The sequence below is a fragment of the Lytechinus pictus genome, chromosome 7, assembly GCF_037042905.1.
Source record: "Lytechinus pictus isolate F3 Inbred chromosome 7, Lp3.0, whole genome shotgun sequence".
Lineage (NCBI taxonomy): Eukaryota > Metazoa > Echinodermata > Echinoidea > Temnopleuroida > Toxopneustidae > Lytechinus > Lytechinus pictus.
In genome coordinates, this window is record NC_087251.1 from 1517600 (window position 1) to 1536847 (window position 19248).

Here is a 19248-nt window from a genome sequence, read left to right on the forward strand (position 1 = left end):
TTAAAACAGGATTTAAAAACCATTTTCAAACTTGAGAATTCTCTTTCTTTGGCTAGTTTAATTCACGAGAATGCAAATGTCGATTTTATGGCCGACTGCTTTGTCAACGAGAGCAAATTTCTTGACACAATAATGTCCGTCTATCAATGGCTTGCAAGGGCTTGATACTATAAGAAAGTAATATCAATATTTCATTATTATTCATATTATAATGATCATTATTTTCATCTTGATGACGTTCACCGTTCCCAATTATAGCAAAAAATCCCTATTAAACTCATGATTCATATAATCATTATCAATAGACCAAAAGTACAACACTCCACTGAATGAATACTTGACTTCAGTCATGATCGTGTTTGTTGATTACATTTTAATACGTTTGTTCCTGTGATCTTTACCGATGGTGATTGATACAATGATTGTCTTATAAAGCAAAATCAAAGAGATTACTTTAATCAAACTATATATGCATTGAAACCAATCCAGGTCTCGCGGAGTTCATCGTCGACTCAATCCTCATGATTTATTCAGCTAAATGGGTGCTTTGGAAGTTCGATTAAATCATTAATGGTCTGTATTCATCAGTAGACGCGCCTCTTATTTGTCTTGCGTGACTGTTATGCCTTTGTTCAGATAGAAATAAGGCGGATGATGGGGGAATGTGTTGGTAATTTGATTGGAAAATAGATTGGTTCTAAAGACTATGGTGTCCTACAAACACGCTACAACCATTGGGTGTTTGCAGGAGGCAGTATAATGATGATGAGCTCCGTTAATCATTCATGCGATTCCATGCTCTTATCAATATTGCACTTAACTTTGCTTTCCCTCCATCTTTTGTTGTCATGGTGATTGTGAGACGTTGTAACACAGCGTAAACACGGAGAACGTGAGAAATATTACCCGTCTGGTAGAGAGAGATTCTATTTTATTCATGGCAAATTTGAAATGTTAATGGATCATCCCCTTTGCACTATGCTCATATCTTTTCTATTAGTACTTTCAGTATCTTGGAAACGAACATGTGACATGGTTTATCAAAGGTATTAGGCATGCCGCCATTTTGTGTGTGTGAATCGATGCACGTGTATTGCCAATGTACAAAATTAATCTTATTCACTATCAGTTCATGGTTAATCATTTTCATTAAAAAAATGACTAATAACTGTCACCCCAACCGTTTTATAGATGTTAATACATTTTAACATAATGATAGTTTTCAGACTCAGTGCCATACTATCCCAAAGTTATCGATCCGATTTCCCATATTCCATAATTTGCTATTTAATGGGAAGTGATAAAAAAGAAACAAAATCAATCGAAAGGTGTTCCTTTCTTAAAAATGTTTTCAAGTTAAAGATAAATTTACGAAAGACAGTGATAAAACCTAAATTTAAAGCTTACAACGATAAAATGGCAAAGCTTTACCAACCCACAGCTATATAGTTCCATTCAGCAAGTTTTCGTCCACTCCCTCTGTAAAACTCAATACATGTTTTCCTTGTGCTTTATTGATCATCGGTCAAAATAAATATCCAGTAATGAACATTACATCCGACCCCATCTTACTCCATTCTAACTGCTCAAGACATGGTGATTTTAGAGCATTATAAACTGTTATACAAACTAGAAAAATATATATTTTTGTAATTACCCCTTTTCTCCTATCGATCGCTAAATAAGACTTCTGCATGCTTTTCTCTAACTTATTATTATTTTTTGTATTATTATTTTATTTTTGCATAATGGCAATCTATGCCAGTAATTATACATAATGATGCTCGATCTTACACTCCTCCCAGAATTGGTCTTCTGGGTGGACTCGTCAAATTTGAAGGGGGCGTCTTAAAGCAATATGAGTTTGCATCTATAATTTAAATTGCCTTGTAAATGGCATTTCATCTTTAAAAAAAACCCACGTTCTATTACAACACTACGATCTGATAATACTGGAGTTTGTCAAAATATAAATGTTATTAATCTCATTGATCATCTCAGATTTTAAAACAAGTTCTTAAAGAGGATTTTGTGTCACAAAAGAGCCGTAATGTTAAAACGAGTAGAAATGAGTCATGGGCAATAAACCCACGATGATATAGCGGTAAGTGCATTCAGGCCCATGAATCCTAAACAAAATTTTAAAAAGTGCAGTTGATCGAAATATAGTGAAGCAAACTATATCAACAGATGATATTAGCTGTGATGGCACGTAATATCGCACTACCATGCATTTTTGTGGTGTATCTGGGTCTCGAAATTGTACATTCAAAAGAACCCAAGAAATGGTCGGTAAGTTGTCACTGCATGTAATAATAACCTTGATTGGTTGTTCCAATCTTGCGAGCCTTTCTGTTACACTGAGTCGTATTGGAAACTGCAGGTTTGCGGTTGAAGCGCCACATCCATTTCCTTTTTGAAGGAGTGCCAATGGGTCCTTAATGGTGAGAAAATCCTGTAACGTCGTGGTGCGGGCCGATGAGATGAAATAAATAGATGAAGTGAGAGTAATGGTTGGTGACTTTCATCTGATCAATAAATCAGAAGAGGTGGTGGAATGTGACAATCTGAGGGCTTTCAGTCGTATATAATATGCTAGCAAGCACCAAAACCATGCTGATTTCTCCTGAGGCTTTGGGATATTATGAAAGTTACATTAGATATATAGAAAACATTAATACATAGGACGGAGATGAGTTAGTGTGAAGGGATGATGAGACTATGAATCATACATGGAGTTCTACTGCGTTATTCCTGATTGGGATGACAGTTAATACTCATCCAAGGTGAATTATGAACGCAAAACGAATCCATGGAAATTTCCTTCTCTGGATGACCTCCAGAAAGACGAGAATACAGTCAGAGAAATTCATGGATGACTTGGGACCTTGTGATGAAACATACATTATCATGATTACACTAAAATACTTAACATAATTATATTGATCAATTATAAATTGTTGCTATATGCGTGATATGGCTCGAGGCTGTCAAGGGTGGGCTGGAAAAAAAATCATCTACATTTTTCCACATCGGCCGCTAGAAGAGGATAGTCCTAAAGACTAAAATTAAAGCACTTATACCTTTGATTTTACAAACATGAAACTGTATATCAAAATACCAAAAATTAAAAATGTGAGCGCGAAGCAAGATCTCATATATTTTGCATACGAAAAATCTCATTACATGATCATAACACCATAAAATATGATGTAGATGTTAATATGAGGCATTATAATAATAACACAAGTAAAATAAGACAACATTAATGTTCTATCTTTAACATTTCTAATCATGCGATATGGCTTTCGAGCAGTAATATGGCTGAAGTATTTAGTTTGATTTCAAGCGGATACTCATCATATTTTATTTGTTCTACATAAAATGAACATCTAATCAATTTCAACTTAACATTTGGATGATCCTAAGTAATGTTGAAGGAATAAAATACCCAAATGAGCAAGTTACACTGTTAAGAACACCATGTAACACATTAAAAACACAGTGATGCAGTAATAGAGAAGAAAAAATATAAAAACAAACAGATATAAGAAACGAAAAGATAGGGGAGTAACAACAAGAAGAACGTAACGGATATGAAAGATAGGCGTATGCTATGAGAGAGAGGGACATGCATAGATATTGAGAGAGAGAGAGAGAGTGTGTGTGTGTGTATGAAAGAGAAAGAACTCATGAGGGAGAGAGAGAGGGAGAGATAATGCAAAGTTATTTTACAGCGATCACAACACTATCAAAATGAATCGGCTACATAGCACTAATTACCTGTTCAACTAATACTTAATGTAAATTTTTTAATATTTAACGATCATATTACGTTTGTTAACATCATTTTCATTGAAAAGGGGGTTTTGTTGAAGAATGAGTGGGTTTTATCAAATGGTAGTATTTGGTCTCGAGATGGCGTCTTTCCATTCAGATCTCGTTGTGAGATAAACTGATGCTTTCCTCTGCTAGTTTCCCTTTGTATGAATTTCTCCATACTTTGAGTGACAATATAAGCTTACTATCATTAAAAATTAAACACATTGATGGTTTCTAAGAATACATTGTTGACCGAACGAATGCTAAAAATAAGCATTCATTTTTCCCTCAATTTAAGATACTTTTTTAAATGTATCACAAGCAATAAAGTCAACTTATTCGATTAAGGTTTGGCATTTTCGTTATACAATTGTGTATACAACTAAAAAGACGATGAAATTAACAAGTTAACAAGTAAAGAGAGGTGGGTGAATTATCATTGATGCTTCTTTGGGTACAAATTAAACTTTTTTAAAAGTTGGTTTGGATTTTATGAAACGTATCAGTAAAACGTATCAGTAATGGTATTTTGTTTCAAATAATTTGTAGGGTATTTCTTATAGATTGTTTTGACAGAGAGGACTTTACTTTCCATAAATGAAATAAGTTACGGAGTCTAGTTTCATAGGAATGAATTTGCTTATTAATTGAGAATATGGATAACATATTTTTTGGTAATAAATCTTGAAACTATTGGAAACCAAGCAATGACAAATGATATTTGAATAAATCCAAAATATTTGAAGTTCTTAACCGGAAAAAAGGAGCAGAGTGAACATAGTATTTACTACCTGTACATATACGTAAAGCCTTCTTTTGCAATTTAAACAATTTTTCAAATTTACCGTGAGATAAATCTCCCCAGAAAGCAATGCACTAAGTTAAATTAGGCAATATGAGATATACAGTAAATGATATGGTAAAATATGATGAAATATATATGATAAAGTCTTATGATAAAATGTTATACAATATAAAAATTGCCAAAGTTATTCCAATATTAAAGAAAAGTGATATTTCATAAACAATTATAAAGCGATATCATTGAAAATATCCTTATCAAAAAGCTTTGGAAATATTTTCGTTACAGAGAAAAGATTGAAAAAAACGTAAGTCACATTAATTTTACTTATCCAAAGGAATTGGTATTGTCCGCACAAAAAATCAATTTAATTTATTATTGTTTTTCATGGAATATAACCAGACTATTTTGTTGTCATTAAATCATAATACGGAGGGCATATAATTTCTCGTATGCATACAATGCATGCTCAGCACACTCTTTCACGTCATCAGAATAATCTTGATTTGAATCGTTTGTCTTCTTCTTTGAGCCATCTCCAAAACTCGTACTCTGTAAAGCCTTTGACAGTGACAGACCCTGAGAGTATTTGGTTTGTGTTATAGCTCCAACATCGATGCATTCCCAGTTAAGAACGGAAGGGTTTTTTACGCTTTCCCATTTTAACATCTTAGGTGTATAAGGAATACCAACCAGCTCGCAATAGTTTGAAAGCACCGCTTCAGGTTGCGCTAAAGATCGTCCGCGCCTATGATCGGAGGCGCTGATTGGCCAAGTTTATTGATCACGTGGTCGTAAAACTTCTCCAGTTCCTGATAGATGTTCTTGAATGTGACCCTGAAATCGATTGGGATTACACCTTTTGTCAGCTTCTCATATGACCGGAACATCTTGAGAGGATGTCGAATGAGAAAGGTATGCTTGTAATTGGTAGTACTACATCAAAGTTTCCTTGGATTGCCTCAATCATACACTTGGCAAAAAGGACTCTCGAATTCGGATGAGGTTCTTTCATTAGTGAATTAACGTAATCGATGGTGTACTTGTCATTCAGAAGATCTGAAAAGTGAAAAATATTTGTTTCAAGATTATCATAAGTTATATTTGTCCCCATTGGAGTGGTTTAAATCTTCAGGAATAATCCAATCTATTAAACTTGATTTCCAATAATCTCGTTTCCATCTAATCAATACGTAGAAGAATGGACATTGTAGTATCGTCATGATTAGCTTTTCCTTGAAGTCAATATAAATGTATTTTGATGAGGCAAAAGTTACAAAATTAATGTGTAGGTTTATTTATGGAAACGTTGAATGAGTCAAATGATTGCTTGCTACATTCTGAATCTGTAGACAGTGAATATCCTGAGTGCAAAATGTCATTCTGAAGTATCCCTTTTACTGTAACAATATCACCCGGGTGCTCTCTTGTAAGTAGACACATGCATTCTTTTTCTGTTGATGGTCGGTGGGTAAGAGTATTGACGGGGCGATGAATTATATTAAACATTTGTCTCTGAACAGTCTCAGGATTTTATTTGATAGTTTCACAATTTAGGAAATGGACACCATTAAATTAGCAATTCGTAGGAATTTGAGACACCTCAAATATATCTTACACATAGGACACATTTCAGCTGACAAGAATACACTCAAGGCTTAATATCGTCATGATTCATGCAGTCTCAATACCAAGGAAGTTTATCATTAGGACAATTTCATAAAATATGTACGTCCGACCCCCTATGTGTGGGACCTTCATTAATTTTAATGTCTCTGATTTATTGTTCTTTTGACAGCCTGTAATATTCTCAAAAGACAATGACTTGGTCAGTTTATGAAGTGAAACAAGACTTAGAAAAATGGGGGTCGGACTTACAAAAAGGTTGATCATTTAATGGAGTTGCCCATTAATTGGAGAGCAATGTGCAAATTGTAGTGAGCAGAGATGATTTTAGAGAATTGGAGATGATTAGAGTAAAATCAATGTTCTATTCCTACCCGGAAAATCATCTGCCCAATGGTCTGTACGGTCAGTGCCATAACTATAACAGTTTAGGTAAGGCTCCCAGAAGATCTTGGTATCACCTCGGGACGACATCGAACGGGTGAACGCAGTCGATAATGATCTCGGTGGACTACATATCATAATACGGGCCTGGTTGGATGACATTTTAGCTAGAATGTAATTTTAAAAAAGTGTCAGTTCCTTTGTAAATGTGATTTAATTACAGCTGTCGTACGATTTTCGTTTCACTAATTGATTTATTATCAGTATCGTCTGATATTTCGAATACCATATTAATTTGCTTTAATAGAAACTGAAAATTCGACTTCGCGGAGTCTTTGCTATATTTCTCCCATATCGAATAATGTGCTATAGAGATGTTTTAAAAAGTAATATTGGGATTGGTATTGGGAATGTTATTCATCAAATTGGAATAAAAAAAAAATGTATTGATCTTTATACATCCAGACATTTCACATGATATCATTGCCAAGCTTTACCATTTGTTTTTATACGCATGCGTCAACTGTTTATTGTTAGAGGCACTGGCGTGGCGGGTCCGGGGGAGGGGGGGGGGGCAACAATACAATTTGTAATGTAAAAATCCGTTAAAACAGAAGTGTGCTCCCCCTTTGAAAGTGAAACCTTATTTTTTATTTTTTTTGCTTTTCAAATTTTTCCTCTGGAAAATGCCCCCTACCCTTTTTGGAAAATCTTGGATCCGCCCCTGGTTAGAATTATAGGCGCATATCCATAGTGATAAGTGCCCTTTTGCTTAATAGGGAGATTTGTATTTTTACTCATTTTTGCTGGTCATTTTAAGGCAATTGTGACCTTTTTGAGGAGTTCTAACAAGTTGTTTACTTGCCATAAAATAGTAATAAATTCGCCATGTTTTCAGTGCCTCTTTATTTAAATACTGGATGTGCCCATGACTTGGGCGATGACTGTATTTCAAGGTACTGGAGTGCGAATTGAATACACATTGAAATTAGAGAGATCTATATTATCTATTACTGAAAACAGTTGCTCATGCATGTCATGTTCAAAGCAACAAAGGTACGTTGTTGTGAATTCCCTCTCCATGAAAACTAACCTATTATGTGCAAGTATAAATCTCTTTAGGAGGTAACAAAATGTTAAAAGAACAAACGCAAACACGTTATTATACAACGAAAGAAATATGGCATAGTACGATAAACTATACCAGTGCTTTAAACTGAAAGGCAAAGCTATTTTATTATTTGTTTCTCATACTTTATAGCACGTTTGAAGCCATTTTTAACAATAATCTAGTATAGAAAAAAAAAACACTTACTTTAAGATGAAGATACAGCAGGCGTTGTTAACTCACTAAGGCTAGAAATACATGTAGAGTGTAAGAAATTGTGTATCGGTTCTAGATGCTGTTTACCAACCCATCTTTATGTAAATATAATATCAGATAATATTTGATCACAGTAGGAGAAAGGTCACATATAGATTTATGGTTCATAATATAGGATCTCTTTTGACAAAGTTAGTGCTAACAGTATCCGATCCCTTCAAATATCCAAATTAATCTTGTCATAAAATGACTTTTTTTTCTTTCACCAGAGTCATCTTTTAAATTCATTCGAACATATCTTAACATGATAACATTAGGGTATAGTGTTTATTTTCTTGGTCCTGAATGATAAGTATAACTTATATTCATAACATTTATTTACATAAAATTAGAACACATATAGAATAGGCATGAAATATTTGTTTGTCCAATCATACAATGAATATCAAATAACCCAAACATGTACAAGCGATGCAACAGTGTTAATACAAACAGCATATGAGAGAAATAACTAAGATGAGTCTTAACAAAGATGAATATTAATTGAATACATTATTAATAAATCAGCAGGTATGGAATTACACGATCTACAGATTGGAGAAAAAAAATATTTTGCCATAATCAATTACAGTCAATGAGGGAGGGGGTACTACTTAAGCATTCAGATAATTGGAAAAGCAAAGAAAAGGGATATAAATAACGATAATTTCAGTATTTGAAGGTATTAACGGAATGAAAATGATATCAAACAACCAACCTAAGTGAGTCAGGGTAATAATTCCAAGTCAATCTCATGATAAATGTATATCTTTGTTGGAATATAACTAGACCGTTTAGAAGTTAGAGTGCATCGTTTTTATCGAAGTTTGATTCGGAGGTCATATAATCTCTCGTATACAGGCAAAGCATGCTCTGCACACTCTTCCACGTCATCAGAATAATCTTTGCTGGAATCATTTGTTTTCTTCCTTGAGCCATCTCCAAAACCTGTACTCTGTAAAGCCTTTGATATTGAAAGACCCTCAGTATGTTCTGGTCTTGTGATTGCTCCAACATCCGTGAATTCCCACTCAAGAACGGAAAGATTCTCTACACGATCCCATTTTAACATCTTAGGTGTGAATGGAATACCAATCATCTCGCAATACTTTGAAAGCACCGTTTTAGGTTGCGCGAGAAGATCGTCAGCGTCAATGATCGGAGGCGCTGATTGGCCAAGCTCATTGATCACGTGGTCTTAAAACTTCTCCAGTTCCTGATAGATGTTCTTGAATGTGGTCTTGTAGTCGATCGGAACTAAATTTTCGCAGAGTTTCTCAAAGGATATGTACATCTTTAGTGGATGTCGGATGAGGAAAGTGTGTTTATAACCAGGTGCAACGGCGTCAAAATTACCGGTGATCCCCTCGATCATGCATTTGGCGAAGAGAACTTTTGAGTCTGGTTGAAATTTTTCCATCATATCATTCACGTAGTTAAACGTGTACTTGTCATTAAGCACTCCTAAAAAGAGGAAATATTTACCAATTATGAGTTTGCAGTGTATAATATTTACATTAATGATTTCTTACCAGTCTACCAAATCAAAACCTAACGGTGTATAATGCCCAGTGCCTATTACATACAGTATACCTACTTCTAATGTACCGTTTGTCCGCGAATAACAATTTTCTTAAGCCGGTGTAAAATATCCGAAAATTCTTCTTTTTTTTTATATATTAATATTTTAGTCAATATTGATATTTTAATCCAAAGGTCAACCGGAGCATGACCTCAATCTATTTTACGATTTCCTTTAAGATGATTCATGAAATGAGATCAACATGAAGGTCAACTCCGCAAAAGTTTTTTTTTTTTCATAAATCAAGACAAGAGTCAGTTGAGGAAACGGGTATACCTGGTATGTCATCTGCCCAATGCAATGTTCTATCAGGACCATAACTATAACAGTTTAGGTAAGGCTCCCAGAAGATCTTGGTATCACCTCGGGCTGACATCGAACGGGTGAACGCAGTCGATAATGATCTCGGCGTACTCCAGATCATTAATCGGGCTTGGTCGGATGACATTTTGGCTAAAATTTTGAAAGTTTTGGGAAAAAAGGGTTCATTGGTAGAGGTTATTGAATAACATTTATTTTCAAGTTCTAAAGTCTCTCGCTTAAAAAAACAGGGCCTATGGGAAACAATGCTCGTCAGGACAGTCAGATTCATTGTTAGGTCGTCATCTATTAGACAAAACAATTTCAATTTTATATAGTCATTTCCTGCTTTGTTATCTTACATTGTTATATTCGCCCCTAGCACTCCTCCATAGTCTTTGCGCTCTTTCCACACTCATCTAATCGATTTCATGTGTGATCGCAAATTGATTCAGAGGTTCGTGAGTCAAGCCCTGTATCACACGTGACATTAATTATTATATACCTATGAAACACGTCTATGAATACACGTATACACACACCCGCCCACCCCCTCCCACACACACGTAATTTAATTTTAACTTAGTACTACTTGTGTGGTTGGTGTCATTGAGCCAAGATGCTTTTACTCGAACAAAGTGTTCTTGATCCGATTTTTATTGAAGTCGAGCAGTATACAGGACCATAATCTACAGTAACCTGGTTTAGTTCCGTTATTATGGGCTATTTAATGCAAATAGAACTTGAACTTTGCACATGGTGTTTCTAATGATGCATATTACAGGAAAATATTATGGGATTATAGGCCTATATGAAAAGCATCTCACTACCTGATAGTTATGTACAGGAGACCTTCGACCTATTTCCCATTTTCGAGCTGATAATTTAGCTGGGATAAGCAATTGGTCAGTAATTATATATTGTGCATAAAGAAATATGATTCCATCATTCCATATTACTTTAACAATTTGTTCCATGCTCAAATCTTTCGATCATTCTCACATTCATCAAGTTCATAGCGAATGATTTATCACTGGTAGTCTTCAAAGATCAGGACCCTGGGAACCCCTTTTTTTTAATAGGGGGTGCTGGTTTAAATTTGACAAGCAAAAATAAGGTTTTCATTAAAAAATGAAAAAGCGAACGTCATTTTGGTCACGAGAAATTTGAGGGAAAAAAAATTAAGGTCATTTTGGTCACAAAAATTTTGACAGGACAAAAAGGAGAAAGTTTTCACTACATATTGAAGGTGATTTCGGTTCAACTTCTACTATTTTCCATATCTACCAGATTTCCAGGGGGTGCTGCCTATGGGAAATAACACAAGCAGCACACCCCAAGGGGAAGTATACTTAGCACCTCTGCTTCCCAGGGCCATGCAAAGATGAAGAGTATTCAGCGTGAAAATATATCACAAAATAACTAAATGCTTCAATATGAAAAGAGAACAAATATTTCCATTACCTTTTTGTCTATAAGGGGGTAAATACAGCGGTACAACAGTCGATTGATATTGGTATTTTTGAAACGAAATTACAAAATAACTAGATTTTAATTCGTCATGCGGACGAATTAGGTGGTCTGTCCTTATTCTCGCCATCATGATCACTATTACCATGTTCAAGCAGATCAATATGATCTTCATGATGACAACGGAATGTTCATTATGGATGGAATACTTGTGAAAGTCGGGAGATGATAAAGCACTGTGAAAATGGTCTCTTTGATATATGACAATACATGTGATATGAAAAAAGTAATTATAGTCTGTTTTATCTTGCAAAATTTTAACTTTTATACCTTTTAATTATCATAAAGGATCATGTACGAGGTGGTAAAAAAGAAAAAAAAAATGAAAAAAAAATCATCTTGTTTACCCCAGGACTCGAACCTGCGCCCCCGAGAACGCAAGTCAAGTGCGTTATCCATTGAGCCACGACATTCCCCATAGAGATTACACGTAAGCAAATTTGAGAATTGCAAATCCAATTTTGCAAGCGAAAAACGGGCATGATCCCGGCATCTGATCAAAAAATGGAGGGCACATTGCCGAAAGCTTAGAATCTCAGCTACAACATTCTAAAAGCTCAGAGACAACTGACAAGAGAAAGTGGAGATATAGCTCACGAAATAGAGGGATGTAGAATCTAGTTTTGAGAAAAAGTCATGTCCCATAGAGATTACACGCAAAATGAGGAAAAATGACATGCCTCTTTTGATCGCTATTTTACGCCATGATGCATTTTTCAAAATGAAAATTCATGTTTATTACGGAGAATGAGTACATTCTAAACTTACAACATATCGAAAATTGGGCGAAAATTGACCAATATTCACGGAGTTAAAGCCTAATTTGCATAATTATTATGACGTCATAACAAGGAAAATGGATATTTTAACTTCCGACGCCATTATGATGACGTCATGATCAAATTGAGGGACAATGGTGACATGAAATCAAATCTACAACTCATACTCTATCGATATATGAAAAAAAATGGGGGTCAACGCACTATTTAAAGAGCTACAGTGAATTTTCAATAGGCATGTTTTTGCCCATATATGGCCTATAGTAAGAGCTAGCGCACACACGTGCTGCAAACTTTAACGGGTGTTAATTTCGTTATTAATGGTCGTAGAAGGTTGATGAATGTATCAAATTGCTCAGAATTATATTATCAATGCAATGATATAAAAAAAAAAACGGCGTTTCTGCGTTGCGTTGAAGGCGTTACGCGCGGAAACGCGCGCGCATACGTGTGCGTGCGCAAATTTTTGAAATGCTTAAAATGACCTGAAACGTACTCTACTTTGGTCAAAAAGTGATTTTGAGCAATTTGAAATTTTAACGAGCGCGTACGCGCGCGTCGTAACCACCAGGTGACTTTTGATGACATGAACTGTTGACCCTTGACCTGAAGTTAATGTGATGTAAATATGATTATTTTTTGATAATTGATAATGGAGATATGATTGATAATGTGATTTCACAAAATGGCGCCTGGATGACGTCACGATGACCTGATGACCTTGAAAATGTTATTTTCACGTCTTATGATAATGACCTTTGACTGTGCCAAAATTGAAAGAAATTGACAAAACCGATCTGGAGTTATCCTAGGAACAAAAAATTGGCGGAAATAAAAATAAATAATAATAATAATAATAATAATAATAATAATAATAATAAAGAAGAAAGAAAATTCTGACAAAACTAATAGGTGATCTGTCGTTGACAGACCACCTAAAAAGTGCACTTACATAGTATCTTTACTACTGAGCTAGACGGTAAAGGCAATGTATATCCGACTTGGCTACCGGCGTGTATACAATTTTCTCAAACATCGAATCGGTCGTTAGTAGCAGATATTTACTGACCGAAATTAAGCAAATATTAGATAGATAATAATATGACCTGACATAGAAAAGGTCACAAATTGAAATTCTCTCTCGCATCACCCCTTTGCGTTTCTCTCTCTTTATTTCTCTCGCTCTTGTTCTCACTTTTACCCGGAAGCGAGAGTGAAGCAAGACGACCCAAAGGTGACGTATTTTTTAAATCTAGAACGGCTCAATATGCTTTGATATCCTTCTTTCTTTATTCTTCCTTATTTTTGTCTTCTTTCCTGTCGTCCATTACTACTTGAAAAAACCAAGGTGACCTGGCCCCTGGCCCCTGTCCCCTCTAGCACCGCCTTGTCACACTATATTAATTGAACATCAATGGCATGTTGAAATTGGTCACCCAGTTATGAGATAATGATCACGTGTTAGATGAAATAACACATTTTTTCACATGGACACACTCTCACACAAACCTCCACTCACACATACAAAATAGACTATGCGCCTTTTCACTCAAAACCAACCAGTTTTATTTATGATGATTGTACCGTAAACTTGACAGAATGAGAATAACAAGCTAAAACATTTCTGAGTGAATTGTGTCATGATTTGTATTTTTTCATGATAGGAAGATTGAAATGATGCCATATTTATAACCGAAACAAATGTTTACAAGGACCGGAAGGCCAAATGAAATAAAGTCTTTATAGGATTCCAGTGATAAGGATTGATCAAATTATGAAAGCAGTGTCACCGTGATATATACAAAATATATAAACATGATTATATTTAACCTATGGTCTTATAGATGCCTATCGACTGTCCACAAAGACGGGGGCAATGCCGGGGCAATGGATTTAAATTATTTACCTTAAAATATTTTCTTTACATAATGAGTTTACACATCTTCTATCAAAACAAATCTTCTTCAATCCTGATTTAATTCTTAACTTCATCACAATCTGTTAAAAAATATTTACATTAATCTTAATTGCAGAACTAAAACCACGCAAACTAAAAATGGGACTTCAACAAGAAAAAAAAACCTCTTTGCAAAAGAAAAGAATAGAGAGAAAGAGATAAGGTAGACCAAATAAATCAGACAAGCTATTGCATGTGAAAGTTATTATTTAGGATTGTATAAAAGTTGTTAGCACTTCAAACATTGGAAATTTTGATTGATGGTATTATCATTGTGTTTTTTGATTGGCAAAAATTCTTTTATTTTTCTCTAATAAACTATTTGACGAAAGGACGATATATCATCCTTGTTATATTTGATTACCACCCAGAGGTAAATGTGTTTATGAAAAAGGGAATTAATTATCATGATGAGGATTAAACAGGCCTAGACAACAAACATGAGAGATAACTAACCATCAATCTAATATGTAGAAAACATTACAATAAACTTTCAAGCAAAACCAAGGGGCGGCGGAGCGAAGTTGAAAGTGCGGGGGCACAGGGGAAAAGGGCACATTTTCTTTCAAAAAGGGCACTATTTTAACACAAAGAAAATATGACTAATCTACAATGGTGTAATGAGCCAAACATTTTGAGGGGGCTAGATATGTCGAATCACGTAAAATTTATAAGCTGCGTGCGAGCGAGCAAAACTGTTGGCATTTTTATAATGAAAATTGAATTTTGTGATAGATTTTGACATAATATTCAGAAAATAATATCACATTTTACCATTCTCTCTTTCCTTTTGTCTTTTTTTCTTGGTTGTGATTTTATTTTTTATTTTATTTATTTATTTATTTTTTATTTATTTATTTATTTATTTATTTATTTATTTTTTTTTTTTTTTTGGGGGGGGGGGGCAAGAGCCCCTGTCTTTACGCCACTTCTTATTTACTACACTCACATGATTCAGGAAATTTATGGCAGGCAGGATTATTCTTACAAGTTTTTTTCCTTCATAAGTATAGTCACACAACAATGAGAACATTGTTTTCTTGTTTCAAAGGGGAACTTGTAAACACATAAAACAGGTCCTTTTCAGGGGAAAGGGGCACAGAACATGTTCGAGAGGGGCACTTTTCCTGGGTAAAAGGGGGCACTGATACGAGAAAGGGTACCTATAAGAAGGCAAAGGGGCACTTGCTAACTGCATAAAACGGATTCTTCTCAGGTGAAAGGGCATAGAACACGTTCGTGAGGGGCATTTTTGGTAAAAATTGGCAGTGATACGAGAAATGGCACTTGCAAACACATAAAACGAGTCCTCTTCTGACAAAAGGGGCACAGTACATGTTCGTGAGGGGGCAATTTTCTCGCGTAAAAGGACACCTTTTCAGCGCCCCAAAAAGGGGGGGGGGAATGTGTTCCCCCACGCCCCACAGGATCGCCGCCCCTGGCAAAACCAATACTTTTATAGATAATTGCTTGGTTCCTGATTATGTTATACTTTGATGCGTAATTTATGCAGTCTTTCATACGCAGGCATGGCATAATCAGCGCACTCTTTTACATCCGATGAATATTCAGTCTCTGTCTTTTTCACTCCATTCCCGAACCCCGTACTAGTGAAAGCTCCTGAGAGGGTCAGACCAGTGCTATAGTTATTTAGGGAAATAACTCCTACATCTATAAACTCCCAATTCAGAATTGCAGGGTCCTTAATACTCTCCCATTTTAACATGTTTGATGTATACGAGATTCCAACCATCTCGCAGTACTTTGAAATAATCCCTTCAGGATTTTCTTGAAGATCATCTGCATCTATGATCGGAGGCACTGATTGGCCGAAAACGTTGATCACGTGGTCATAAAACTTGTTCAGTTCCTGGTAGATGTTCTTAAAGGCGCTCTTGAAGTCGATTGGAAGCACACCTTGACTGAGTTTCTCAAAGGACCTGTACATCTTGAGAGGATGTCGGATGAGAAAGGTATGCTGGTAATCAGGTCGTACTACGTCAAAGTTATCAATGATTGCCTCAATCATACACTTGGCGAAGAGAACTTGTGAATTAGGATGAGGTTCTCCCATGAGCTCATTTACATAATTGAAGGTGTATTTCTCATTCATAACACCTGAAATAGGAAAAAATAAATTATTATGGACCACGACGAGCGAGTGAACGAATGTTTACTTTAATGTACAAGGTTCTATAAAGAAGGTTTTTATAAACCTAAGTTCAGTGATTGACCCAATTATCTAAGCTATGAAAAGCCAGCGACATCATCTATAACAATACATTTACCTTTGAATTGTGATCTGGGCAGGACTTAATCAATAATTTTATTTCAAAATTTTCCGTCTGACAAGACGAGTTGACATATTTGACAACTTTCCTTGATTTTGATTGGCCGAGAACTTACAGTGGCAACTATCGGATAACACATGACTTGTCAGATAAAACGTCTGATAAGTCATTTAATAAAATATTCCCCTGTAGACTGTTCTTTAGTGGAGTCGATCCTGGGGGCGATCGCCCCACCAATGAAAATATTGGGGTGGCAAGCATATGGTTTTGCCCCCCTCCAATAATTCCGTAAGTGCAAAAATTGTACTGTTACACACACTGTCAGAAAATGTATCCTTAAAATAAAAGAAGTTCCTGCAGCAGAGTCTCGACAACACCTGTAATTTTACCAGATTGCGTAATCTTACAGGAAACTGGTATTTGGTGTATGGAACCTTACAAATGTTCTTTAATAAAACACCCTTCTTCCCTTTTTAAACAGACCTTTTCTGTTAAATTGCAGAAAAAAATTCATGTTTTATGAATGTACAGAATGATTCTGATCTTGCTTTCTGCAAATTCTTTTTTTCTGTAAAATCAGGGTTTTGTTAACAGTGCAGAAATCAGCAAATTAACCAAACAGAATATAAAATTTATTTTTTACATCTACAGTACAGTACAAAATCTATCATTGCTACTTTTATTAGGGTAGGCCCTACATTTACGCAGGAATCTCATCATATAGCCATAAAATTCTTTTCTGCCAATGAATAAACAAGAAAATGGCAAACCCCTTTTCCCATAGGCGGATCCAGGTGAGTTATGTATATCTCTAAATTAATTCTAATAAACTACTTAAAAAACCTTTCCATGACAGTTGATTAAAAAATTTCGGCTCGAGATTTGCGCTCGCATCGATTGTATAAAATATTTTAACCCATGCATCCTATTCATAGTTATAAAAGTACTTAAGATGTCCAGTTTCAGGCCTAAATATCAACAAATTTCGCGCTCTCAATTAGGCTTATTAGATTAATGAATAAGATAATGATATATCCACGAATTCCTAATAATCGAATAGTCGACAAGTTTCTTATCGAGCTTAGGAAGAGGAATAGGAAGATAGTCATCATTTTCATATATGATGACATTTTGTCTTTAAAATATCCAGGTCCTAAATCAAAATAACACTAATAATATATCAGCTCGCGCCTCGCATCATTTATTCATTGTAATCCATATCCACTTCACAATTTTCCTACACAATGCTTGAAATAGTGCATAAATTGGACCTTCTTCGGATCGGAATAAAAAAAATTAAGCTCGCGCTTCGCGGTCGCATTATTGACTTTCATAATAAAAGAAATGTATTTAGAATGCCCAGAATCCAGGTCGCATTATTAATGTAAGAAGATACCCAATTACCCATCCTTTTCATGATTTCCAAAACATTAATAGTGTCCCATTTTTAGGTCTGTCATTTTTCCCGCTCGCATCAATTATTTAGTTATATATCTTTCTTGTTCACGATTACAAAAAGTGCCTAGAAATTCCAGTTCTTAGGTTGATTTATGACTCATGATTTTGCCCCCCTAATCTGAAAAATGAATCGACCCCTGCTGTTCTTCAAAAAGCGGAAAAGGAGGGGAGCATAGGGTGTACTTTTAATGAGATGATAGATTTACCAGGTATATCTTCTGCCCAGCGAAGTGTCCTGTTAGGACCGTAGGTACAACAGTTTAGATAGGGCTCCCAGAAAACCTTGCTATCTCCTCGGGACGACATCGAACGCGCGAACGCAGTCGATAATGATCTCGGTGGACTCCAGATCATTATACGTGCCTGATTAGACGTCATTTTGAACTGCAATGAAAACATTATTTCTGTGTTACTGACATTAAGTTCAATTATTTCGCTACAAAATTCACCAGAAAATAACCTTAATCAAGTGACTTATTAATTTATTGGTTCTATCTCTCTCTTATGGCAATTCGTGGAAAGAAAAAAAAAACCTTGGCCAGAGGAGAATTCTTTCTGGAATCTGTGTAAACTTTCAAACTCTCTTCCTAAGGTCAAGTTAATTTCCTTTAAAAATCTGTTCTATATAATGAACGTAATTTTCAATAATCGATATACTCGTTACCTTTTTTATAACTATGGAAAACAAAATCGTATGTTCATTGTATTTTGCGTACAATGAATCTCTTTTTATTTTTTTTAATCATTTCATCAAAACTATGTACGAGGAAGATTTGTCCCTTGTAAAAATCAGAAATGTTTTTAATCACCATAACAACACACACCCAAGGCGCTTACCTGCAAGCTCTAAAGTTTGAAAAAAAATCCCTATGGATGTCCTATAATAGTCCTATAACCCAATGCGGAAGGAGAACTGTTCTTTAAAGTTGATTTGATACAGCCACCACGGTGGTGAAGGGTGAAGGCCAAGCTTTTGATTGGTGTCTAGTAGGATTAATGGGTATAATTCATGCTTGAAAACAGCTAGTTAATGAAACACAGATCACGTTATGCCAATCCATAAAAGATATGAATGAATGCAATTGATAAGGTCCACTACACTTTTTAAATAAATCTTTATGACAAGCTGTGATAAAAAAATATATAGTTGAACAGGAATGCACAGTTCATTGCATCTATATTTGCCATACAAAATTACACACTGCAGTGGGCAATGGATGATACTGAGCACAGTATATTGTAACTCAGTGGAAATTTGGCGGGTTAAGCAAATGTAGATAGGCAATATACATGTACATGTAATAGAGAGTTGTATATATATAGAAATAAAAGTTAGTAATTCCGTAGATTGATA

The 19248-nt window shown here is 35.2% G+C and overlaps 1 protein-coding gene across 1 annotated transcript; it reads right to left on the minus strand.

The window, feature by feature from the left end:
* Positions 1–7307: 7307 nt before the first annotated feature.
* On the minus strand, positions 7308–10027 carry LOC129264072 (uncharacterized). The gene is given in 2 exon segments (XM_054901940.2): positions 7308–9461; positions 9856–10027. Coding segments are annotated over 2 exon segments (819 nt in total). The 3' UTR covers positions 7308–8814.
* Positions 10028–19248: the final 9221 nt, after the last annotated feature.